The sequence below is a fragment of the Trichosurus vulpecula genome, chromosome 4 (assembly GCF_011100635.1).
Source record: "Trichosurus vulpecula isolate mTriVul1 chromosome 4, mTriVul1.pri, whole genome shotgun sequence".
Taxonomy (NCBI): Eukaryota; Metazoa; Chordata; class Mammalia; order Diprotodontia; family Phalangeridae; genus Trichosurus; species Trichosurus vulpecula.
In genome coordinates this window covers 87,241,410-87,267,986 of record NC_050576.1, presented here as the reverse complement: position 1 = coordinate 87,267,986, position 26,577 = coordinate 87,241,410, and the positions used below count along the sequence as shown (strand labels likewise).

Below are 26,577 nucleotides of genomic sequence, written 5' to 3'. Positions count from 1 at the left end.
AATAAAGTAGGACTTAGAAACATAGATATGGAAGTCATCTGCATGGAGATGATCATTTAACTCATGGTAGTTGATGAAGTCACTAAGGGAGAGAATGAAGAAAGACGATAGACGAATTGCTAGAACAGAATGTTGGGGTACACCAATAGTTAGTCAGTGGCATATGAAGAATGAAAGCTAAGTAGAAGGTAATAGGAGGTGAAATCAAAGAGTAGAATCATAGAAAACAGAGAGAAGAGACTATCTAGGAGGAGTCCATAGTGTCAAGTGCTTCAGAAATGTCAGAAAGGAAGGGGATTGAAAAAATGGTCCCAGATCTGGCCATTAAGAGATCATTGGTAGTTGTGGAGAGCAATGGAGTGATGAGATCAGAAACCTTCTTACAAAGCTTTGAGAAGTGAGTAAGAAATAAAGGAAGTAGAGGCAAAGTGTATAGTCAGCTACTTCTAGGACTTTGTGAAAGGGAGGACAGATGTGGCAAGAATAGTTTGAAGAAATGGTAGTGTCTAATGAGGGAATTGTTATTATTTCATGATGAGGGAGCCTTGGATATATTTGTTGTAAGCAGAGAGGAGGAATTCAAGATTAGAAAGTGGGGATGACAGAGGAAGCAGTCAAGATGGGAGAGGCTAGGATCAAAGATATGTGTGAAGGAATTGGTCTCAAATTTTAATGATTTTTTTTTCATTCTGGAGCCCTGAACCATTAAGAAATCCCATTGCTTTTAAAGAAAAGATGGTGTTGGAATATTAAGTTGAGGAAGGAGAAAAATAACATATGTTTTATCTTTGAACAACTTTATCAACTACTTAGCCTATAGTTGCCTACAAAAATGCTTGCTTCAGAGCCCAATGGTCATTTCTGTCCTTTACTTATGTCTCCTTACTTGCTAAATGTAGAACAGTGGTATTTATGTGACATGTGAAGTAGAAGAAAAAAGTAAAGCTCTAATACAGTATTTACAATATGCATTATAAAACATGTATACCCAATGTAGTACTAACCTCTTGTTGGATGATGATGGTGAGTGTGTTGTTGAAATTCAGTGGAATTTCATAGTGGATAAACACCTTGATTTGTAAACTGGAAAACATTTTTAATGATGTTAAATTAAGTTAGGTAATATTTAACTTGAAATTTCAAAATACAATCCAAATTTAATGGAATTTTAAACTACTAAAAATTTAGCCATCACACACAAAAGAGAACTTTTATTCAAAAATTCCAAGCAATTCCATCTTCAATTTATTGTCTCTAGTAATATGATCATGAATACAATGAGTCCAAATTTCTTTGCAGGCCTTCACCAACTTAGCATAGAATTATCAGTTGTCTAGTAAGATTTTTTCAGCTTGGCTAGTTAACAAAATGGAGTCCTTTACTGGTGAATCATGCTCATATAAACATTAAATAGATGATACTAATTGCTTCACTCATACTTTAGTTATTATATTTCGTACGTTAAGAAACCTCACTGTTTTAAAGGAAAGAGAGTATGGGATTGTCAGTGTTGAAGGGGAAAATAATGTATGCCCTACAGCCTCCCTACTTTACTAACTTAACATGTAGTTGCCAGAAAAACACTGGCTTCAGAGCCCAGCAGTTAGAACTTTCCATTAGTAATGTAACTCTTTTTAGTAGCCAAATATGAAACAGTGTCATTTCTGTGACATTGAAATAATAGAAAAAAACTTAAAAATAAGCTATAATTTGTTATACGTAGTATACATTGTATCTATATATCTATATCTATATATCTATATCTATATATATATAAAACGTGTACATGATTGCAACCATAGATAGATAGATAAATTGCTTGATTATAATGCAGCTGACCAACTTGATGAGATTATAGTCATGATCTGTTGTTTTAGAGACATCTGAGGGGTACCCCTTCCCCTTGGAGGGATTAGCTTATGCAAAGGCATGTAGGTGGAAAATGGAATGTTGTGTGTGACAAAGAACTATAAGGCCAGTATGATTTTCATGTGATCTGTCATTATTTGAAGATATCCCCAGATCTCAAATAGCCTTGACCACTTTTGCACGATCAGTTTATTTTATTTTCCTTAAGAGAAACATATCACATTGAATTATGCTGTCTTCATTTTCCCACCTATGAAATTGAAAGTTAATTTTAATTCTAATTTTAAGACACAGTCAAGATGGCATAGGTTTAATACTCTCCCAAGCCATGTGAGTCTAAACTCCTTATCCTTGTAACTTCACTCTTCACCTACATTTCAGAGAAATTTGCCTAAAGATTATGCTTTTGTTTTGTAATTACCTCTACTCTTAACTCAAGTAGCATTTAATCCGTTGAGCCCCAATTCTTTTTTTGTGTGTGTCCACCCTGGTATTGTCCATGTTTGTAACCTGATCTGCCACCAATAACTCAAATTCAAGTTGATTCAATCATATCTACAGACCAATCCTATCACCTGAGGAGTACTCTCATCTGCCAAAGAGGAAGTAATGGGGAGAAGCTGAAGTGACTCTTAACCCTCAACCTCATTAAAATGTCTACTTGTTCAGATTGCCTTACTATTGCAAGGGGAGTTTTAAATGATGTGCTGTCAGGCCAATCAGGAGGAAGACACATTTCTGTTTAAAAGACCCTGTCAGCCCTCACTCAGGGTCTTTGGTCTTTGGAAGAGCCCAGGAATCAATTTGTTGGTTTGTTGTTGTTGGGTCCTTTCAGTCTTGTCTGACTATTACCCCATTTGGGGTTTTCCCGGAAAAGATACTGGGGTGGTTTACCATTTCCTTTTACAATTCATTTTACAGATGAGGGAATTTAGGCAAACAGGGTTGAGTGACTTGCCCAGGGTCACACAAGTATTAAGTGTCTGAGGTTGAATTTGAATTCAGGTCTCCCTGACTCCAGGTCTGATGCTCTATCCACTGTACCACCTAGCTGCCCCAATTTTATTGGTTACTACTAGCCAAACTAATAAATTAATTGTGCTTGTACCACTGTCTTTCAGTTTATCTTAATTTTCAAATATAACATATCCAAGGGTCTGTCTAATGTAGAGATCATAAAGACCCAAATGGAGGATGCTAGCAAGTCATCTAGAATAGAAAGGATGTTTGTTGGAAGATATGGAAAGCCCAAGACAATTTTGTAAAACTTAATGGGAAATGCAGTGCATCATAGGCATCCATTAAAAATGAACTGATAAAATTAAGGAATAGGACATTTTCCTCAACAAGCTGGACCTGAACCAATGAAATCTGCATATATCTTAATTATATCCATTTTAAGGAAAAATCCAATTGGCCAAGAGTAAGTGGTATGGCCAAGGGGAAAGAGCATGGCTTTGGAATCAGAATACTTAGGTTCAAATCCTCACTTTGCTAATTAAAAGTCACTTCAGCTAACAGTCTGGTTTCCTCAATATAAAATGATGGGCACTAGATGTTCTCTGATGTCCCTTCTATCTTTGACTATGTTTATGACAGCACCACTGCCCCTTGTAATCACAAGGGAAAAATAGTTGACTAGTAGGAAAAAAAGGCAGATGAGAGAGTGGATTCCTCACCATAAGACACTGTCTCAGCGCAGAAAGTAGACCTATTGAACAATGAATATTCTGAACCTCACATTTTGTAGTTACAGATAATTTCTCCAGAAATGGAAAAAATGTAATATTTTCTGCATGATTTATAAGATAAAGATTATGAATAGATTTTCCTTGTTGTGATACCTATGGGCACTGTTGAGTTATTTTCAGAAAAATCAAATAACCTGACCTATTTAGTGTGTGGAAAAATAGATGTCAGTATCAGGTACTCAAGCTTATTGACTTGAAAATGATAGCCTAGGGTGACAGTGTTCTGTGTTTCCTTGATATTTCATGCAATTGCTATTGCTAAAACAGAAAGAACAACGCAATAAAAATAATCGAGGGTGAGCAGAAACAACAAAGAAAATAAAGCAGTTTTAAACTGCTCTCACTCTGCTTTTAACATGTTTTGTTTATAAATGCACATTCTATGTTATATCGATGACATGTATTAGATTTGACAAGTAGGCATATGACTATATAAGCACAGCCGTATTAACTCACAGGCGCCATAACCATAACTACCCAACAGAAATTGGATTTCACAACTTGATTTTTCCAGTCTATTATTCAAAAAGTGTCTGTCTTTACAGTGAACAATTTTCTATAAGTGTTTGCATCTATGCTACACTAGGCTCACAAATCTAGTCCACCAAATCTTTAATCCTTCTTAAAGCAGCCTCCAGCCATGAGGCAGTGAGGAAAGGAGTTTATAACTCTGCCTCCCTTCCCAGCTCCTCCTTTTTCCAAAAGGCTTCACATTTAAAAGAATCTATTCTGACTCAAGATTGAGTTTATAGCTAGGAAAAGAAGAAAGTCTATGACAATGAATTGACAAAAGATTAATTGACAAAGAAGGGGAAAGGAGGGAGCTAAATATGATAAAATAGTTAACTGGAAACTTGACTTGAGGGAAATGGCATAAATGTTCTAGATCTAGCCATGTGCAAAGCCAAAGAGGTAGGATATTACAGAATGACATTATACTACTCGAAAGGCAATAGATGTGCTAGAAGACAAATTCCCTTTAATATCAGGCTGAATAAGTAATCTGTGAATGAGTTGCCAAAAAACATACAAAGAAACCAAAAACCAAAACCTGGTAACAGAAGGGTAACTAGATGGTGCAGTGGATAGAGTGCCAGTACCGAAGTAACAAACCAAAACAAAACAAAACGCTCATCTTCCTGAGTTCAAATCTGGCCTCATACCCTTCCTAGCTCTGTGGCCATGGGCAAGTCACATAACTTACAATTTGCCTCAGTTTCCTCCTCTGTAAAATGAGCTGGAGAAGAAGGCCAACCACTCCAGTATCTTTGCCAAGAAAACCCCAAATGGGGTCATGAAGAGTCAAACATGTCTGAAATAACTGAAGAACAATAGAGAATTACATAAAGGTACTTTTTACCCTAGGTTGAAAGGTGGTAATGACTTTTTAAAAATATATTTTATAATTTAAATCTGAGGAAGACTAGAATCAAATTAAGTTATGATTTATTAGTTTTTTTATTAGTGAGATAGTAAATTTTCTGTGAATTTTTTAGTGTTTGTTCTGTAATACTTATTGACTTGTTAAAGCTTATTCACTCCTCTATTCCCATTTCATAAATATTGATGTTTCCAATGCTGTGTCCCTCATCTCTTCTTTCCTTGTTTTGCTCACTTTACTTTATCTCAGTCCATAATGTTTTCCCAGGATTCCTTGAAAATGTAGTTTCATTGTTTATTATAGCAAAATAATATGCATATGTGTTTATTTTCCTCCAGCCTTTTCAACTTTTGTCATTTTTTCCCTCTTTTTTGGGCCTTCTTTATCAATCTGATGAGAAGGCAGTAGAACCTTAAAAATGCTTTATTTGGATTTTTATATGGTTTTATATACCTGATTTCTTTCTTACCTTGAGAGCTACCTGTTCTTATAGTTAGACATTTATCTATTGGAGAATTCTCCTTATTTTTATGAATTTGAATCACTTCTATTTATCTATCTATCTACACACACCATATGTATAACATATGTATATATATGTATATACATATATAAGTATATACAAACATATGTATCACACATATATCTATAGATATCTTTCTGTCTATATATAGATAGATATAGATATATAATTCTGTCTCTCTGCCTGCCTTTCTGTCATCTATCTAATTTGAAAATGAAAGCTTTATCAAAGAATTTTGTTGCAAAAATATTTTCCCTTTATTTTCTAGTCTTGTCTTCAATGGATTTGGATGTGCATAAACTTAAAATTTTATGCAATGGGAATTACGTATTTCATTTTTTGTGATCCTCTTTATCTTTATTTGGCCTTGCATTCTTCTGGTAGCCATAGTTAAAAAATTGATTTCTCACTTGGCCCTCTTATTTAGGTCCGATTTAATCATTTGGAGATTATTTTAGTGTTCATATGAGGTGTTGTTCTAAGCTTAATTTCTGCCAGACTTCTGTAGAGTTTTTCCAAATACTTCTGTGAAATAATGAGTCCTCTTTATCACAGTAAATGATGTCTTTGAGTTTATCTAACATGAACTAGTCCAGTGGTGTCAAAGGCAAATATAAATTTGATCCCTGCTGCTTGTCATATTAATTTATCAAGCCACAAATTAAAATTATCTATGCTATATTATGTTTACATTTATTTTGGTAAGCATTTCTCAATTATATTTTAATCAGTTTTGGGCCATAGTCTTTCTGGGCTGCTTCTAGGCCATGAATTTGGTTGGTAATATATAAAATTACAGATGACCTATGTAGATTCATTATATATCCTGTCATACTGCTAAAATTTTTAATTGTTTAATTAATTTTAGTTTACTCTTTAGGACTAAGAAAACAGTCATAGGATTTGACAAAAGTCCTTTTTTTTCTTTGTTTAAGATTATTTCCTCAAGTTCTTTTTCTTGTCTTAATGCTATAGCTAACAATTTAGCACCATTGTAAATAATGGTGGCAAGAACTGATCATCTTTACTTTATCCCTGATCTTGTTGGGAAGAATTTTAATTTCTCTCCATTACAGATGATTCAGGCACTTGGGTTTTAGATATAAACTACTTGCCATGTTAAGGAAAGTTCTGTTTATTTCCGTGTTTACTAGGTTTTATTTTAAAATAGTTTGTTTTCTTAAATTTTTTTTCATGTTTACTGATATTATCATATAAGATTTTGTTCTGGCTATTAACATAGTCTGTTGCATTGATATTTTTCCTAATAGTAAACCAACCCTGGATTTCAGGTATAATCTTTGTGTTATATTCCTGTAATCTCTTTGATAACCTTTTATTTGATATTGTTTGCTTCAGTGTTCATGAGGAATATTGGTCTATAGTTTTTTTTTTTCTCTATTTTGACTCTCTTTGGTTTGTGAATCAAGATTGTTTTTATATCCTAGAAGAAATATAATAATATCAGTCTTTTTTTTCAAACTGTAACATATTGAAATTACTTTTTAAATGTTACAATTCATCTGTAATTTTGTGTGGTCATGTTTTATATAATATCCCTAGGAGTCTTCATTTTGAGATCTCTTTCAGGAAGTGATTGATAGGTTCTTTCAATTTCTATTTTACCCTCTAGTTCTATGATGTGAAAGCTGTTTTCTTTGATAATTTTTTTTAAGTAAATGCCTTGTCTTTTTTAAAATCATGGCTTGCAGGTAGTCCAGTAATTCTTAAATTATCTTTTCTTTATCTGTTTCCCAGATCAGTTGTTTTTCCTATGTTATATTTCATATTTTATTCTGTTTTTCATCTTTTTTATTGTATCTTGATTTCTCATGGAGTAATTAGTTCCCATTTACCCAATTCTAATATTTTAAGGAGTTATTTTCTTTAGTGAGCTTTTGTACCTCTTTCTCCACTTGGCCAATTCTACTTTTTAAGGAGCTATTTTCTTCAGTGAATTTTTATACCTCTTTTTCCTTTTGTCCAATTCTGCTTTTTGATGAATTCTTTTCTTTAGTAAATTTTTGTACATTTTTTTTCCATTTAGCCAGATCTTCTATTTAAGAGTTCTTTTCTTCAAGGAATTTGTGGGTCTCTTTTACTATTCAGTATCTTCTGTTTTTTAAGGTGTTATTTTTTCCATTATTTTGTGTGTGCACATGTATGTGTGTGTGCCTCCTTCATCAAGACTTTAATTCTGTTTTCATGATTTTCCTGTATCATTCTCATTTGTTTTCCCCATTTCCCTCTCTACTTTTCTTCTTTGATTTTTAAAATCTATTTTTAGCCTTTTCTGGAATTCTTTTTTGGACCTGAGACCAATATACATTAATCTTTGTGACTGTGGATGTAGATGTTTTGAGTTTGTTGTCTTCTTCTGAGTTTTTGTTTTGATCTTCCTGTCATCATAGTAACTTTCTATGGTCAGGTTCTTAGTTGTTGTTTATTGATTTTTCCAGCCTGTTTCTTGACTTTGAACTTTATGTTAAAGTTGGGCTCTGCTCCCAGGGTGCAAGGGACATTGTCCAAAGCTTCATGTTTTCCGTGCTTCTGTTTTCAGAGCTATTGGGGTCTGTATGTTTTCATTCCTTCCAAAGTGGTGTGATCTAAGGAGACATATGGTAACTGCTCTCTTGGCCTGTGCTCTGGTATGTGAGTAACCACAAGCACTTTTTTTGTGTCCTTGTATTGAGACTGGAGTTCCCTGGGGCCACATATTCTTATGTACTATTGCTCTTCCACTCCCAGGGATGGCAATCTGTATGGGCAGTGCAATCAAGTCCTGTACCCAGTGCCTAGAAAGTCTTCTCTGTAAATTTTTTTCTGACCAGTTTTTGGGCCCCCTTACAGTCTATGGGTTGAGCGCTCTAGAAGCCACCACTATCAATTATTCTCCCCCAAGGCATTGTGCTGGTTTGCTGTGTTAAGGTCTGCACTAGACTGAGTTCCACTCCTACCCCCATGAAATAAACATTTTTTGCTCACCTTCTAAATTGCCTTGGATGGGAAAATTGTTTAACCCCATCCATTTGTTGTTTTTGCTTCTCAGAATTCCTTTTGGTACATTATTTTAAAGTTGTTTGGAGGAGAATTTAAGAGACCTTGGATGAATCTTTGCCTTTATTCCACCATCTTGGCCTGCTGTCCTCTTGTTCTAATATATCTGGGCAATATTTTTGAACATTTAAAAAATTATATTTAGGTTTTTGGCAGGGATTGCTTCACCTTGGTTCATTTTTTAGATAATTAGTTTTAGTATGAGATACCTTGCAGTTTCTTCAACCTTTTTCAGTGTTTTGACTTTTAATATTTCTTTTTGTTTTCATGGAGTGATTACGTTCTTTTTCGCCAGTGCTGATTTTCAGATAATGTTTAACTTGTATAAGGTTTTGTACCTCTTACGCTTTTAATTTTCATGTCTTTCTTCCACAACTTTTATTTCTTTTTCAGTTATTTCCTTTGGAATTCTCATTTTTTCCCCATAACATAACTTTTCAATTCATTTTTTAGAAATTCTTTCAGCTACATGACTCTGTAGATAGAGTGCCAGGTCTGGAGTCAGGAAGACCTGAATTCAAATTCAGCCTCAGATACTTCTTAGCTGTGTCACTATTGTCAAGTCACATGACCTTTGTTTGACTCAGTTTTCTCATCTGTAAAACTAATATAATAATAGCCATTTCCCTTTAAGTATTGTTGTGAGGATCTGAGGAGATAATAATTTTAAAGTGCTTAAGGTATATACTGCAAAATACAATTATATATATATATATATTACATATATTGCTTTACGTGTTATTAGTATTATTATTATTTAATACTTTAGAAATTCTAATTAACCCAGTATGCATTTTTCTGTGTGTATGACCTTGATTGTAAGTATTTTGCAGTTATTCTTCTTTTTGGGGTTTGTTTCTTGAATATACCTGGTCTCACAATACCTTTTTAGGTTTTAGTTGAAATAAAAATGAATTCTCACAGCCTCATTTTTCAGATTGGGGCTTTGAGTTAGGGCTAAATTTGTACACAATTACTAGGACTTTACTGGTCCTGTAAGATTGCGGACTATCTTATCAGGTGTTCTTCTGCCAGAGTCTTACTCCAAATGCAGTTCCAGCAAAAACAGCAGCAGCAGCAGCAGCAGAGCAACATTGCCATGGGCCACTTGTGCTCTCATGTTGTAACTCCAAAATCCTCATTCCTAATTCAGAGCAACAACATGACTCCCCTTTTCTGCAGTCAAAATCTGGGTCAGTGATGCAGGCTCATCCTATTCCATCCTTTCTCTACTTATCACTTTGACTTGGGTGTCCACTTTGTGATATTTGATGGAATAGGTGACACATTAGAGTTTCTCCTTATGTTTTAGGCAGTACTTAATCTGGTGCTAGTCTGAGATCTTCGTTGCGATAATTATCTGGGGAGCAAAATTGTAATGCTTTCTTCTTTTCCATATCATTTTTTCTCTCAAAATTCTTCCTTTCTTACAACGCCTAGCTCAGATGTCAACTCCTCCATGAAGCCTGCTTTGTTTCCTACCAACTCAAACTGTCCTTTGCACCTAAATATTTCTTATAACATTTTTGATTGTCACTTTGACCTTACTCTGCTCTACCTTGCACCATAGGCTTTTATGTACGTGCTCTATACATACCTATTAAATATCAAGATGTTATAAAGACCTGAGTTCAAACCTAGTCTCATATCCTTAATAGCTGTGTGACTCCAAGCAAGTCACTTAAATTCTATTTACCTTAGTTTTTTTTTTTACCTTTGACTGAAAAATGAGATAACAATAGCACCTACCTCCCGGGGTTGTTGTGGGGATCAAATGACACAATATTTTTAAAGCACTTAGCACAGTACAGACTATATACAGCTACCATTAATTATTATTATTATCATCATCATTATCATCATTAGATTGCGAGCACATTGAGCACAAGAACTGTTCTTTTTAATACTGACTTATATGTAGTAGGTACTAATGTTGAATGTCATTGAAATTAGATTTATTTTCCATGACAAAGGGCAAAATTTAGACAGAGTTGATAGTTATAGATTTTTTTGACTCTGTATAAAAAAGTTTCTATAGATCAAAATTACCTTAGTAAGTAGTAAGTTCCCTATGTCTAGATATCTTTGAGTAGTGGTTGTAAGATTATTTACTTTTTGAGAGAATTTATAGGCTATTTCTGCTTTAGGAAGTAGGTTGAATTTTATAATATCGAAGCTTCTTTGTAACTCTTGATTTCTATAATCTATAACAAGACATTTTTGGTCTTCAGTTCTCCTTTGAATTCAACCTGTCGTGTAATTTCTTAGTTATATGTCATATATTTTCATTCATGTAAGTTCCTTAAAGACAGAATCTGTATTATTTTATTTCTGTATTACCAGTGCCTAGTATAGTGCTTTGCATGTATTAGTAAACCTTTGATACATTTTGAAATTGAATTCTTCATTCCCTGTACATGTGAGAAAAATTCTAAAGAACAACATAATTCTTATAAAAAAGGAAGGATACAACATGATGGAATGATAAATGCTAATTTGTCTTGGCATGTGTAGAGAAGTTTGTGATTATGCCTTGAGGCAAGTTGTTGGGCTGTGATGGTGACAGTGTTTGTATGTGATAGTTGTGTATCTCCATCTGGATGTGTGCCTTAAATTGACATGCCCAACTGTCTAAGTACTAAAGACATGTCATGTCATGACTTAATTACAGAATTCGGAATGGCCTTTAGAAGTTTTATTTATTTGTCTATAATATTATAATATTCTGAAAGTCTGTAAAGTGAATATTTGGTGTTGAATCATCTTTATAGCATCCAAATGTAAATTATATGCTCATTTATATAATCCACAGAAGAGAAGGGATAAACAGTAGTCAGTACATTTATTCAGTGAGAGAAGTACAAAATATTCTTGTTCTGAAGCAACTAGCATAATTACATATCTAGTTAGCAAAAGCAACAGGCCACTGTGTTTACAGAAAAGACAGAATCTTTGACTCAATTTCAAAGAACATGTACCCCATGTTCATGTCCCATATTGCATCCTGTGGATTTATTAAGCGAAGAAAAGATCTCCTGCCTTTTCTCAAAGATTCTTATCAGAGTCTGAGCTTCTCTTAAGTTCCAGAAAGATAGTTATTGGGTATTTTTTAATTTTTGTTTTTTTTAACATGTAGCTAGTTGATTTTTTCTATAGTATTTTGAGACAAGAGGTGGAAAATGAAGTACGTTTAACAGATAAGGAGGTGGGATAATTTCTTTAGCTTCTCAAAGAATGACTGCCTATTTCCTGATTATTCCTTAAGTTTTTATTGGTGTGTAAACTTCCTCCATCAATGAAAATTAGCAAGGGATATGTAAGTTATGGTTTTAGAGAATTGCCAGGGGGCACTGAGAGCAATTAATAGCTTGCCCATGGTTGCATAGCCATTACAAGTGAGAAGCAAAACTGGAACTCATGACTTCCTGACTTTGAGGCCACCATATTGTCCATGACATACATCACAGCTGCTTTCCCTCTTCTTATAAAAGCAAATCAGTGGAAACTATAGCACTTCTCTTCATATTTTCGTATTGGAATATTCACTCTAGTTATATTCGTTATAAATGCCACTTCTCCTCAATAGAGCCTGTGACAGATGACTACAAAAAAGAATTGTTGTAATACAGTGACCCCAGGCTAACTATCAAGTGAATTTGGCAAATGAAAACATATGGATAGAATATGTGTTTATGAATAAAAGTAAATTTGCTTTTCAGAGAGTTTGGCCGCTGGAAAGTAAATAACCTTGCTGTGGAGAGAAGAAATTTCCTTGGCTCCCCACTTCCTCTTGCCCCTGAATTCTTCCGCAATATAAGGTTATTGGGACGTCGACCCACCCTTCAGCAAATCACGGAAAATCTCATCAAGAAATATGGGACCCACTTCTTGCTATCAGCTACCCTGGGAGGTATGACTCTACAAAAATATGTTTTATTAATATCACATGTTGCAAGGGAAAATTAGTCCAGACAAATAATATCAAATGAAAAGCTATACTTTTGTATTAGTTTCTCCTTTCTTGCTATTCAATTAAATCTGAAAAAAAACCTTTTTTAATAATAATGGCTTATAAGCAGAGGTTTTACAAATATCTCATTTGATCTTCACAACAACACTGGGAGGTAAGTACTATTATTATCCCCATTTTACACATGAGGAAACTAAGGTAGATGAGTAAATTGACTGTGCCTGTGGTCATATATATATAGTTAGTTAAGTTTCTGAGGCTGTAAGTGAAATCAGGTATTCCTGACTCCAGGTCAGTTTCTCTATCCACTGTGCCATTTACATAGCTACTGCCTACTTCTCTACCTCTTACTTCTTAATAATAATGCTAATAATAATATAAATTAAGATATTATTTATTAAATGCTTCCCACAGTATTTGGCACAGAGGAGGCATTTAACAAATGCTTATTCCCTCTCCTCTCTTTAACAAAAACAATAATCATTATGATCATAATTATTATTTTCAGTACATTTTCTTATTCCTGAATATATCTTATAACAATGATGGCTTCTTTTTCTCTATCATGTGATGTTAAACCCTGGCATGTGGGACAATGAAAGTTCATTCCTCTAACATTTATTTATTGAATAGTTCTTATGTCTGAGGTATACGGATATGTTGGAAGTTTGAGTGGTGAATTGCAAATATACTCTAGTCTTTGGCATCAAGAAGTTTATAATCCACAAAATGAGCTTAAATATAAAATAAAGAAGTTGTGGTCAATTTTTTAAAAAAGAGCCTTTTAAATTCAAAATGTCCTGATCCTAGGAGAAGTTTACAAATACTAGAGTAAAAGTCAGTATGTGTTGAGTCCTAAGTTTAGGATAAATATGCTATAAGGTTCAAAGGAGAAGGAAATCACTTCTTGTGGGTAGATTAGTGAACGCTTCATAAGGAGGTACATAAGCAAACTTAAGACATAGAGTTTGTGTATTACTTTTTGTTTTCTGCTTTAGTCTTGACTTCAAATCACCAAACATTTGGAGTCACTTAATCTGGGCAAGGCACTACTGAGTAGTAGAACTATAAAGCCTCCCTCTTGTCCTCCTACAAAAAAAAAAGAAATTATCTCTGACCTCAAGTAATTTTTCTTCTACGTTACAAATGCATTATGCACAAAATAAATAAATAATGTATATGTATACAAACACAGATATGCACTTATATATTCAATTTCAATTCAATTCAATAAATATTTATTAACAGTCCAGTGTACCAGACAATGTGCTTAGCAGTGGGCACACGATAGTCCATGCTTTTGAGGAGTTTACAGTCTAATGGGGGAAAACAACACAGAAAGAGAGCTTGATAGGGTGGGGATCACTGGGGGATACCTGGCCTTGGCACATCTTTTTCAATTAAGTTGAAACCTATACTGAATACATTTATACACACATATGTATATATGTGTGTGTATACATACATACATACATACATGTATATATATATATATACACATTTACATATGTGTATATAACGTATGGAAAGTGATTGCAAGAAGGAGATAACACTAATGGCACTAATGGAGTCCTGGTCGTCAAAAAAGCATTTTGCAGGTAATAGCATCTAATCTGTTTTTAAAAAGCTTGGTATTTTAAGAGGGAAAAGTGAGGAAGAAAATACATTTCAGAAAGGAGGAAGAATCTTTTCAAAGGCAATGAATCAAGAAATGGAATGCTGTGTGATGAATGATTAGCAAGAAAATTGAGCACAATAGAGGGTTTGTGATGGAGAGAAATAAGAAATATGATTACAGTCCTCCAGGTTTTGGAGGACTTTAGATGCCAAGTTGAGGTTTTTGGCACATTATGTTAGAGGCAATAGGGAGTGCCTGAAGATTTTTGAAGAGGGGAGAGTCATGGTTTTATCTGTGTTTTAGGAATATCAATTTGGCAGTTATATGAAGAATGGATTGAAGAGAAGAGAGAGATAAATCAGGGAGATGGTTTAGAAGGCTTCTGAATAGTCCAAGTAAGATGTTATGAGAATCTGAGATAGGGTGGTTAGTGAGGGCAGATGGAAAGGTTGTGATGGTAGAATTTATAATAATTTGCAAGTGATTCGATATTGGGGTGGGAGAGGGGAAGAAGAGGGAAGCTTGACTGCAAGATTGTGAACTTAGATAACTGGAAGGATGTTGGTACCAACAAAAAAAAGTTTGGAATGAGGATAGATTTTGTGGAATATAGAATATATTATATTTTGGACATTATGAATTCTAGATGCCTACTGGATATTCAGGTAGAGCTTCCCAGGAAGCAGTTGGTAATATAGGGCTACAAGTCAGGACAGAGACTGAGGACAGATGTATAGTTTGGGGAGTCATTTGCATAGAGATGATAAATGAACCCTTGGAAGCTGATAAGATTATTAAAAGAAGGGTTATATGGAGAAAAGAGGTCCTAGGACAGGGCTTTGGGTTTTATCAGCACTTACAGATCAGGAATGGTTGGAGAGGTCAGAAAACAACCAAGAAAGAACAATATTGCAGAAGGCCAGGAAGGAGAGAGTATACAGTAAATGTAGCTTATTTATCAACAAAGTAAAAAATTGTTGAAAGGTTAAGGAGAATGAAGACTGAGAGAAGACCACTATACTTAGCAGTTAAGAGATTGTCAGTGACCTTGGTGAGAACACTTAAGTCAAGAGGTGGGCTCAGGAGACCGACTGCAAGGGGTTGAGAATTGAAGGTGATGAAATGTGATATCTTAAAATATAGTGACTCATTCTAGAAGTTTAACTACAAAAGAATCATGTTGTATGCTAAAAATTATCTGACATTTTTTTTTTATTCCGTGGTGCTTAATACAATTGTGAAGCTCACTAATATCAAATGTGATGTATTTTTGAGTGAATCCCTGGATGATGCCAGATTTATTGACATAGTTTACCATCAGATTACATTATAGAGATAGTATCATTAAAATGAATAATTTGTTAAGCCTATATAAGGAATCTGTATGACCAATGCAAATATCTTTAATATGCTGATCTCCTTTTGTCCCTTAGTTGTATATATAAAAAGAATGATTTCAAATTAAATGCCCTCTCTGAAATCATAATCAAGTATAACGTTTGTTGAGTTATTTGGAAAAATTGACAGAATTCCTTGCATAGGAATCAAATAGAAACATAAATAGTAATAGTAATAACTTGAAACAGAAATATTATGGTAGATGGGATGATTCTTTGACTGTTAATTGGGAGATTTTTCATAGATAATCAAATCATAAACATTTATGGAAGGTGAAGAAATCATCATCTAGACTTTGATATATTTCTGTTCCCATTGATAAAACTTTTGTCAGATCAGGTAAAAGTAAAGGGATTGTTGTTGAGTTTGGTCAAACTAGCTTTTAAAATGTAGCTTCACCTTTGCTTGAATTTCACAACTTTTGAAAACTAACTTGTTTTGGTAGAAATACAATACAGCATCGATGAAAAGGAGTCAGACACAAATATTATTGATGTTGACACTTTAGGGTTTATAATTTTATCAGTGTGCTTACTCTCTCCACTGGCATAGTTTGTAGCCCCTCTGTATTTTGAGTTGCTGTAGCTAAAACATTTATCACCTGGTGGCCAGTCTCCAGGTTACAGGCCTTTTGAATTTCCTCTGATGCAAGGAATATCCTTTGGTAAGTCCATATTCTTAAGAGTTTCCAGCTTGATTGGACCTGCCACAGGTTCTTTTTGCTTACATAGCTATCACCACATAAAGTACTATATTAGGATTTTTTTTGAATTATTAATGATGACATTTTAAAATGGAGCAGATCAGATATTAATTAGCTGTTCTATGATAGTTAAATCTAATGGTTGCATTACCTTCATGTACATGTAAATAACTTTAAAAAACTCTCTGTAAAGGAAAAAAATTGCATTACTATAGTTCACCAAATATCTGAACTGTTTATCAAGAGAGTTATTTGTCTTGTTTGTCTTTTGGAAAAGACATCAAAACTGTATGACTGATTATATATTTAAAATAAACATTTCAATTTAAAGAGTCAATCTAGACATAGATTGCACATGTAGGAGGTATTGATTTTGGCAATGGAATATATTTCATGATTATTTTTGTAATGTGTTTCATGATAATACAATATTGGGCAAATACTGAAATCAAATACTATATGCCTCAACTGAATATAGAAGTAGAGAAAATAATTGAATAGGGAAAAGGAGGATCTTTAGTTGTTTAAAGTGTCTGAATGAAAAAAGATATGTTAGAACACAGTAGACATATAAAAATTAATCAATATTGCAATATAAAATAAAAGTTTCATTGTTAAAATATAGAAAATGAATCTAGTTTGATTACTTGGCTTGGATCTAATTTAGAAAAAGTCATTAATTATGTTTAAAATTTCAATTACAACATTTATTAGAAATGTTTTTCAGTTTCTTATTTTTAATAAAAATGTACTGGGAGTATGACCCTGAGTTCTAAAAATCTGTGCCAGTGAAGCCCAAGCTCAAGATGGTTGGAAGTGTGGAAAATCTGGCAAGTTCCCTCTTGGAAAGACTTTGAATGTAGACCTGGTCATAGTTTTTAATGTCTTGTCTTAGGACCAAGTCTAATAAAGCATAGAGAATCTCATCACCAGCTGTGCCCAGGCCCAGGAGACTCATTAGAAGAAAAAGATATTTTGGCTGCAGCTATTCATTACTAAGCCAGAGAGGGGTGACATCTCTGTTGAGAGTTTCCTTACTGGCAAAATAAAAGATCCTTGAGGTACTGATATAGGTTGGTTATAATATAAATTATTGAATTGTAGGCTATTTTGTGAATCTCCCTTTGGGCCATCACATTCAGTTTTTAAACTTATGTTTACTGAAAAATGAATGGAATACAATTTAAGCAACTTCCCAAATACTTCTAATTAGTCTACCTAAGCAATAAAATAGAAAACTATTTCACTATTCAATAAAATAATAATTTCTAGAAGGATAATTTAATAAATGGTACCAGAGAACCTCACTGGCTGTATTTAACTACATCCTTGAAATAGTTTTTGTTTGACCATGAGAAAATGCCATGCTATTTCTTTGCTTCTCTTGCAAAAAAAAAAATAATAAAATTGCTGTTGGGTTGGAATAATATGTGTGTAAAGTAGAGAAATTTAGGTATTACTTGAAATTCTGACATTTCTTGAATATATTGACCTATTGTTAGATAATAATTTTTCCATGATTTGAGTAACAATGAACTTTCAAGTATCTAAATACAAGTTATTTTCTTTTTGAATTATGTTTTCCTAGCCAATTCTAATACGAGGCTTAGTTCTTTATACCTTCCCTGTATATTGAATGTGTCACTAACTCATTATGCGTAGTATAGTCTTAAAAAAAGAAACTTAATTTTACTGTTAGGCTAAGTAAAACAATTTTATTTAGAAAGATAAATATTGCTGAACAAAATATATAATGCATATTAAATCTATCTATGGATGTTTTTTTTTGCAATCCTTATGGTATGGTCATATTATTCTCCTTACAAAAGATAAATGTTTTAAGATATAATTCAATCCTTTAATGAATTCATGTTTTCATTAATGTTGACATTCTCTCTATTTGGGCAGGTTACAAACTATCCATGCCTTCTAATTGTGTTATTCTTGTTGATATCTTCAATAGAAGTCCTACATAATACAATGGAATTTTTCCCCAATGAAAACAATGAGAAAGGAAAAGGCATAATTATTCCAATTTCCTAGAACAGAACAATCTTACAAAGTTACACAACTGACTGAAAGTTGTAGGGGATCTAATTCCTCCTGTCTTTATTTGCTTAAATAACAAGAAACATTTAATTCAGCAAAGTAAAACACATTCTTAATGGCTTTTCTCCAAAAAGAAAGCTTCCATGTGTAATGTTAACAGCATATGAAAAATTTCTTGATAAATAGACATAACAGTACAGATGACTTGGTCAGTGATTCTCTGGCTGTCTACATAGCTATATCTTTTTTTTCCAAAACATTTTACCCACTTCATTATTAGAGGAAGGAGAGGGAGGGAGGGAAGAGGGGGAAAGAGAGAAGGGGTTGGAGGGAGGGAGGAAGAAAAGAAGGAAGGAAAAAATAAGGAAGGAAAGAAGGAAGAAAGAAAAGGAATGAAGGAAGGAAGGAAGAAAAACAAAGAAAGACTGAGATACAACAGAATCTTTGGAACAATTATACATACTCAAATGAAGCAAATTCTGACATTGGCCATGTCCAATACTTCACTTTGCATCTTGTATCCATCACCTTTCTGTATGGAGGAGGGTAGCATGCTTCATTGTTTGGAATTGTGGTTAGTCATTGTATTGGTCAGAGTTCTTAAGCCCATTAAAATAATTTGTCTTTTAAATATTGTTATTTTAGAAACGGTTCTCCTTGTAATGTTAACTTTACCCTGCATGACTTCATAATTTTTCTGAGATTTCTTTGAAATTATCACTACTGTCATTTCTTACACGTCAGTAGTATTGTACTGCATTTATGTAATCACTAGAATTCCATGACTAAAGAGGTAAGGGAAGAGATAACTAATCAAAACTATTATTTGCTATTCAAGCACCATGATTCTAGTCTCAAAAGTTTCCCAGCAAGTAGAAGGATTAGAGGAGTCCAAGGGAAGTAGTAAAGGGTAGTTTTAGTATTGTGGGTACATTTCAGTTCAAGCTACTCAGCTTTCAGCCATTCGTCAATAGATGGGCATCTACTTAGTTTCTAGGTATTTGTCACAACACAAACAATTGACACACACACACACACACACACACACACACACACACACGCACACGCACACACACACCCGAGTCCTTTTCTGTTGCTGACTGCTTTGAAATCGAGGCCTTGTAGTGGCATTACTGGATCTGACTTTTGGAGCATAATTCCAAATTGTACATTTCATAGCTTCACCAAGAACTATTGTTCTTGTTTGAATGCAGTCCCCACAGGATTTGTCATGATACCTTTTTGTCATCCTTGTCTTACTTATCAGTACCAAGCTAGACAGTTAATGAGAAGATAGAGTCTTAATAAAAATGTACCATTGTACATGGTACATTGTACATGGGAAAAAAACCTTGCCATTGTATCCAAGTTGAAGAGAGATTCCTTCATAAATGCTAAAGTTCTCCAGATGTTTCTCTATTTGTAGATGACTTCACACTTGAATATTTTAAGAAAAAATAGTCATTACAAGATGAGGAATTTGTTATAGCAACTAATGAAGACCATCTACATGGAGGGATCACAATCTGTGTTGCTTGAGGCAGAAAGAAGGGAATGATGGATCATGAAATAAAATAAAATAAAAACATTCAAAAATAAAAAATCAGGAGAGGAAATCTAGCTGGAAAGCAAGCTCTATGCAACCAAAGCTCTTCTGCTAGAAGCTTTCCTGTTATGGATAACTGGAATTTTTTCCAACATAGTTAATCCTAATAATTCACATAATAGGATTTATGTCTGTGCCATTGCTAAATGGAGAGCACCATTAGGAAGAAGGGAAGAGCTCTAGGAAATGATAAATTTGACTTTGTCCTATATTTTTCTCTAGATATATACTGCCCAGACAATGATCATATGCCTGTTAATGGCAGAGAACATGTTTTATATACTCCTTGTTACCCTGTATATCTCCACTTGGTGCCCTTCAAAAAATTCTGACTTAATGAATGATTGAATGTGCAAAATTATCCAGTGGTGTGAAAGTTGTCCAAAAAGAAGTATGATACTGTTTCCCTATTTGAGCTTTGTTACAAAAGTACGGAGGACCTGAAAGCACAATTATTTGAAAAAAATAAATAAATCTAGCAAAGTGGGCTTTTATGGCTAGTATTAGAACAAGTATTTTTCTTCAGGTATGTGTTTTTTTCTTATTTCATATTTTTAATTTTAAGTACTATTTCTAAAAGTGAATTTATCCATTTCAAGTACTCCCTCAATGAATACTTTTTTAAAAAGAAAAAGAAACACCACCAGCTATGCCCTACTGTACCCTTTTCCCCTCTGATGTTTATCTTCCTTTTCTGTCTCTTCTCCAGTCCAGTAAGTGTGAGAACCTCAAAGTTGTTTCAATTTACATTTCTTTAATTATTATTGATTTAGAGCATTTTTCATACATTTCATAGTTTTCTTGATAGTTTAGATTTTTTTTCCTTTGAAAACTGTTTTTCATGTTTTTGAACACTTATCAATTAGGGAATAGTTCTCAGCCTTATAAATTGGAATCAGTTCCTCCTATGTTTTATAAATGAGATTATTATTACAAAAAACTTATGAAAAATACCCCTCTCTTATTACCTGTTTCCATTCTAAATTTTGCTATATTGGATTTGTTTTTACAGAAACTTAAGATTTCATATGATAAAATTGCCCATTTTATCTTGTATCAGTAAAAATATGTATTAAGCACCAGCTATATGTTCCAGAGACTGTGCTAAGCAGTACAGGATCCTCTTTATCCTGTTTAGTAATGAGTTTAGTAATGAACTTTTCCCCTGTCTATATCATCCAATATTTCAATGTGTCAAAAACAGTGCTGATGATTGGAGAAAAGTTGAAAGCCATTATAAGCAAAGCTGGGATATCACATTTGGTTTTACAACTTATTTGTTCATTCATTTATTCATTCATTCAACACAAATTCATTAGAGCTTGCTTTGTTCCAAGAACTTTTCATCAATTTATCTTAGAAGCAAGTTAGTTAGTGGTAAGAATTGACCAACAAAAATGTCATAGAATGTGGTCAGCCCACCTTCATGAAAATCTTTTTCTCAATTTGATATCATGGGAAAAGGCATATGGTAGCAGGGGACTTAAGCAGCTATTCTATGAGATGAGCCAAAGTGGGACAGTCATGAACAAGGTGGACAGCCGAAGTGCTGAAAAGCTGCAGCAGGCCTTTAGTCAACGCAGTGAAGAAATCAAATACTGTCAAACAGCAGTAGGTGGAGTGATTGTGACATAGTTTGCAAGATCAAAGACAGAACAACTCATTTTGAATGATGAAATTGAGAAATTAAGATGTAGAGCTATATTGATGAAACTTGTGACAAGCCCCAGTTTCTGCACACATGAGACATTTTACAATCTATTCATCTAATCTCATATGATTGCAAATTTTCAAACATCATGTTGTTATGCTACAGATAATTTTTTCAGTATCTCATTCACATTTCAAATACAAATGATACTCTATTAAACACAGACTATATACCTCTCATCGATATCTATTTCTAAGCTATCTTTATCTGTAGCTATATCTATAACAATTAACTATATCTGTAACTATATAACTATTTAAGTTGATATTTTATGTATCCCAAATGTAGATGAAAACTTTGAGAACATTATATTATTATCGCAGTTGTGGAATCAAATTTTAGACAATTAATTTTTCTATCAAATGACAAACATTTTAACTTAATATGCATCTTTACTTTTCCTGTAATAAGAAATATTATATAATAAGAAATGTCTTTTGAAATAAAAAAATAGCTCAACTTTCCTTATAGAGAGAAAGGTCTTGACCTAAATGGAACCTTTTTTCAATTTGCTGCCTGAAGAGCATATAAAAGCCAGGTTAAGTTGTAGCCAAGCTGTGATAATGCATTACCAAAGGTGACACAGAAGAGTATTTGAAACAAAGAATTTGAAGGGGGTGTGTGTGAAGCTAGTATTTCTTTATTTTAGCATTGGTTATTAATGTTAATTGGTTATATAATTGGTAATTAAAGTTTCTGTCATAATTCATTGCTACATCACAAATTCAGATAATATTGACCTATTTATGAATTAAAATTTATTTTTTTTTATTAATTAATTAATTTTTAGGTTTCACCATTCACTTCCATAAGATTTTGAGTTCCAAATTTTCTCCCCATCCATCTTCTCCCCCCACCCTAAGATGGTGTACAATCTGATACAGGTTATACATATACATTCATATTAAACATACTTTCATATCAATCAAGTGGGAGAGACAGAGAGAGACAGAGACAGAGACACAGAGAGAGCATGCACAAATAGCATGCTTCCATCTGCATGTAGACTCCACAGTTCTTTTTCTGGAGGTCGATAGCATTTTCCATCATAAGTCTTTTGGAGTTGTCATAGATCCTTGCACTGCTAAGCAGAGATAAGTCTATTAAAATTAGTCATTGCACAATATTGCTGTTACTGTGTAAAATATTCTCCTGGTTCTGCTCGCTTCATTGAGCATCAGTTCATGTATGTCTTTCCAGGTTTTTCTGAAGTCTGCCTGCTCATCATTTCTTATGGGACAGTAGTATTACATTCCATTTTATTCATATACCATAACTTTTTCAGCCATTCCCCAGTTGATGGGCATCCCCTCAATTTCTAATTCTTGTCCACCACAAAAAGAGCTCCTATAAATATTTTTGTACATGTGTATTCTTTTCCCAGTTTTATGATCTTTTGGGGATACAGACCTAGAAGTGGTATTCCTGGGTCAAATGGTATGCACCATTTTATAGCCCTTTGTGTAGTTCCAAATTGCTCTCCAGAATGGTTGGATCAGTTCACAACTCTACCAACAATGCATTAGTGTTCCAATTTTCCTACATCTTCTCCAACATTTAAAATCATTTTCCTGTTTTGTCATGTTAGTCAATCGAATAGGTGCGATGTGGTAACTCAGAGTTGTTTTGATTTGCATTTCTTTAATCAATATTGATTTAGAGCACTTTTTTGTATGACTATAGATAGCTTTAATTTCTTCTTCTGAAAACTGCCTGTTCATATTCTTTGACCATTTATCAACTGGGGAATAGCTTGTATTCCTATAAATTTGACTCAGTTCTCTGCATATTTTAGAACTGAGGCATTTATCAGAGACACTGGTTTTAAAAATTGTTTCCCAGCTTTCTGCCTCCCTTCTACTCTTGGTTGCATTGGCTTTTTTTGTACAAAAACTTTTCAGTTTACTGTAATCAAAATTATCCATTTCTCATTTCACAATGTTCTCTATGCCTTCTTTGGTCATAAATTCTTCCTTTCTCCATAAATGTTACAGGCAAATTATTCCTTGCTGTCCTAGTTTGTTTATAATATCAGCCTTTATATCTAAATCATGTACCTATTTTGACTTTATTTGGGTACAGGGTTAAAATTTATTTATAAAATAGTTCTAGAATAAAGGATAATTAATTACTGTCTTATGTATGATCTTATATTTTGATGTCTAGCTTGGTGTAAAGGAAATTTTAACTGATTTTGTATCAGAATATGTGGAGTTGGGCCTTGATTTCTGTATTTATAATCTGTGCAAGGTAATATCTTTCATCCTCAGTTTCATCATCTGTAAATTAAGATAGTAATATTTGCTCTGCCTATGTCATAGGGTTGCTGTGATATTCAAATGGAATTATTTGCATGAAGTGCTTTGCAAGTGTCAGTAGGAGAAAATAATTGGCCTTTTTCTCTGCCCTCAAAATAAACCTCTTTAAAAGCCTAACTTCTGGAAATTGAAAACTTTATTATTCATTGGTTGGTACTAACAATTGAAGTGAAGGCAGAATATCAATTCAACAAAACAGATAATTTGAATTGACAGTAGGAGTATATGTCTAAAAGATACCCTTAAGGTAGAACTAGAATGAATCAACCTGATACATCACTTTGCTAGAATATTATCTTTGGTGAACAGTGGCAATAAAAATGCAATGGTGAGTGTAGAATGAAAACTTTGTTACTTTACATTTTCAAAAATCCAATATCTAATTGGTTAAATTATACAATTTTGCTGTCACATTCCAAGATATTCAACATAAACCCTTTCTTAATCCCTCTCCCTCCCCCAACTCTTTTTAGTGCTGATTTTATTTCTTATCTTGATCATTAAACTAGAATGTTAAATGGTATTGGTCATTGTACAGAAAATAAGTGACAGAAAAATATACTGATAGCAACAAGTATTACTAAGTAAGTGTACCCTAAATTTGTGGTCCCTAAAAGCGATTCTCATTTCTAATACCTTAGATTTTCTTCATGTGTTTCAAGCAATATTAAAGTTTTTAATTCTTCCCCTTTATTAAAACAATATTAATTTATTTAAATTCAAATGCATATGCACATGATGGTTTTAAGTTAGGAGAAAAGTGAGTTAGTGAAGTTAAGCAACAGCTTGTCACAACTCTAAAGACACTACAAATCATCCAGAATCCAAATGAAAGATCTCTATTTTTGGTACATTTATAAATGCTGAACTGCTCATTCCTGTAATCTATTCCAACTATTACAGGAATATTTTCTTAGAAATTCTTTTCAAGCAAGTACATCAAGATTACTGCTTTTGTCAGTTATTTCTTGAGTGACTTTGGGCAAGTCTCTTCCCTTCTCTGACCTTATTGCTTCATCTGTTATGTGATGCAGTTGGACCACATGTCCTCTTAGTTCTCTTCTGTGTTTAAATTTGCCATCCTCTGATGCTACAACTATGTAGATGCCAACTAATAACTTTCAATATATTTTTAGGGTTCATGTGTTTTTTCTTTCCGTTGATTTAGCTTGATCAGTCTAGTCACTCACAAATATATGAGCAGGTCTACTTAATGAACAGCCTGAAATGCAAATCCATAATTCTGCCTCTTCTATTATGGAATTATTCCAATAATCAATTTTTAATATTTTCTGATATATTGCCAAATACTCAGCATTAAAGATCTCCTTTGTTAATACTGATTTTTCCATGAGTTATTTTCCTTGACTGTATTCAGAAGGAAATAATAGTTTTTCTGTAGGAAAATAATTAGAAATAATGAAATAATGATAGCAATAGTTATGATACAATAAGAGCAATAATAAATGCTATAAAAAGTGAAACTGCTTATATTAGAATTATATACACATTTTTAAAAGTTCCCTTTTATCTTTTATGAAGGCTATGACATGTTTTCAAGGCAAAGTAAGTTTATTTGAAAAATATAAAAGAGAAAATCTTACAAAATGGATCAAAATGCAGTCTTTTCATATTATTACTCACTTTTCTGTACCTTTTAATGACTCATGTATTTGGTAACTTTTGTTGCAAGAATTCTCAGCTAATGAAATATGTTTTAGCAGTTGTACCTAAAATGCCCTAATTTAAGGCCCAGAAATTGGCTTATTGCCTTGGAATGGGGAATTTTTCTATTTGGGTCATGTAAAGAAATTGAAGGGTGCGTGTGTGGGGGGGAAGTGTGTGTATTGAATCAATGAGTATCTATTAAGATCATACTCTATGTCAACTACTGTAATAAGCACTGGAGGTGCAGAGACAAAAATGACCTAGTCCCTACACTTAAGAACCTTTCATGCTACTGGGGAGACGATATGTACACGTAGGTTTATACAAAATACATAGGAGGTAATTAAGGGTGTAGAGAGTACTAGCAAATAATATTTCTATAGCACTTACTATATGCTAGCCACTGTGCTAGGCACTTTGAATTGTTATCTCATCTGATCCTCACAGCAATCCTGATCGTAAGCAGCCATTGAACTATATTATGAAGGTAAATGATATATTAGAACCTGTCCTTCTGAAAGATCACTCTTAATAGGGGAAACACCACATATATAAGTGCAGTGAATATACCAAGTAATGGGGTAGAGAAAGTCATTTATTATTGGGGCTATATTCCCATTTCTACAGTATATTAGCTCTTCTGATCCTTAACAAGACTTCGAACATTCCCAACATACAGTTGCCTTAACTGTAAAATGATGACATTTGGAGATCCAGTGATAAGACCTCATTTGTCTTTGTTACATAAAACATTGCTGAGATTCAAAAATGATCCATTGCCAATGATAAATTTCTTTAAAAAAAGAGAAAAGGAGGGTGTTGTTCTATGCCCTCATCCTTTGGGGAATAATAACAAAATTTGAGTGGAATGGATATGGCCATAAGGCCTTTGTGCTTCTAGTGTGTTGTAAAGATGAAATAAGATAATTGTACATATTTTTAAAGATTTTTTTAA

At 33.4% G+C, this 26,577-nt stretch overlaps 1 protein-coding gene across 1 annotated transcript in view; it reads left to right on the top strand.

The window, feature by feature from the left end:
• Window positions 1–305: 305 nt before the first annotated feature.
• Window positions 306–26,577, top strand: part of BRINP3 (BMP/retinoic acid inducible neural specific 3) — a 143,150-nt gene continuing 116,878 nt past the window's right edge. The window contains exons 1-2 of the mRNA XM_036755516.1: window positions 306–397; window positions 12,301–12,491. Of these exons, the coding sequence (XP_036611411.1) occupies window positions 306–397; window positions 12,301–12,491 (283 nt within the window). The remainder of the gene's footprint in view (window positions 398–12,300; window positions 12,492–26,577) is intronic.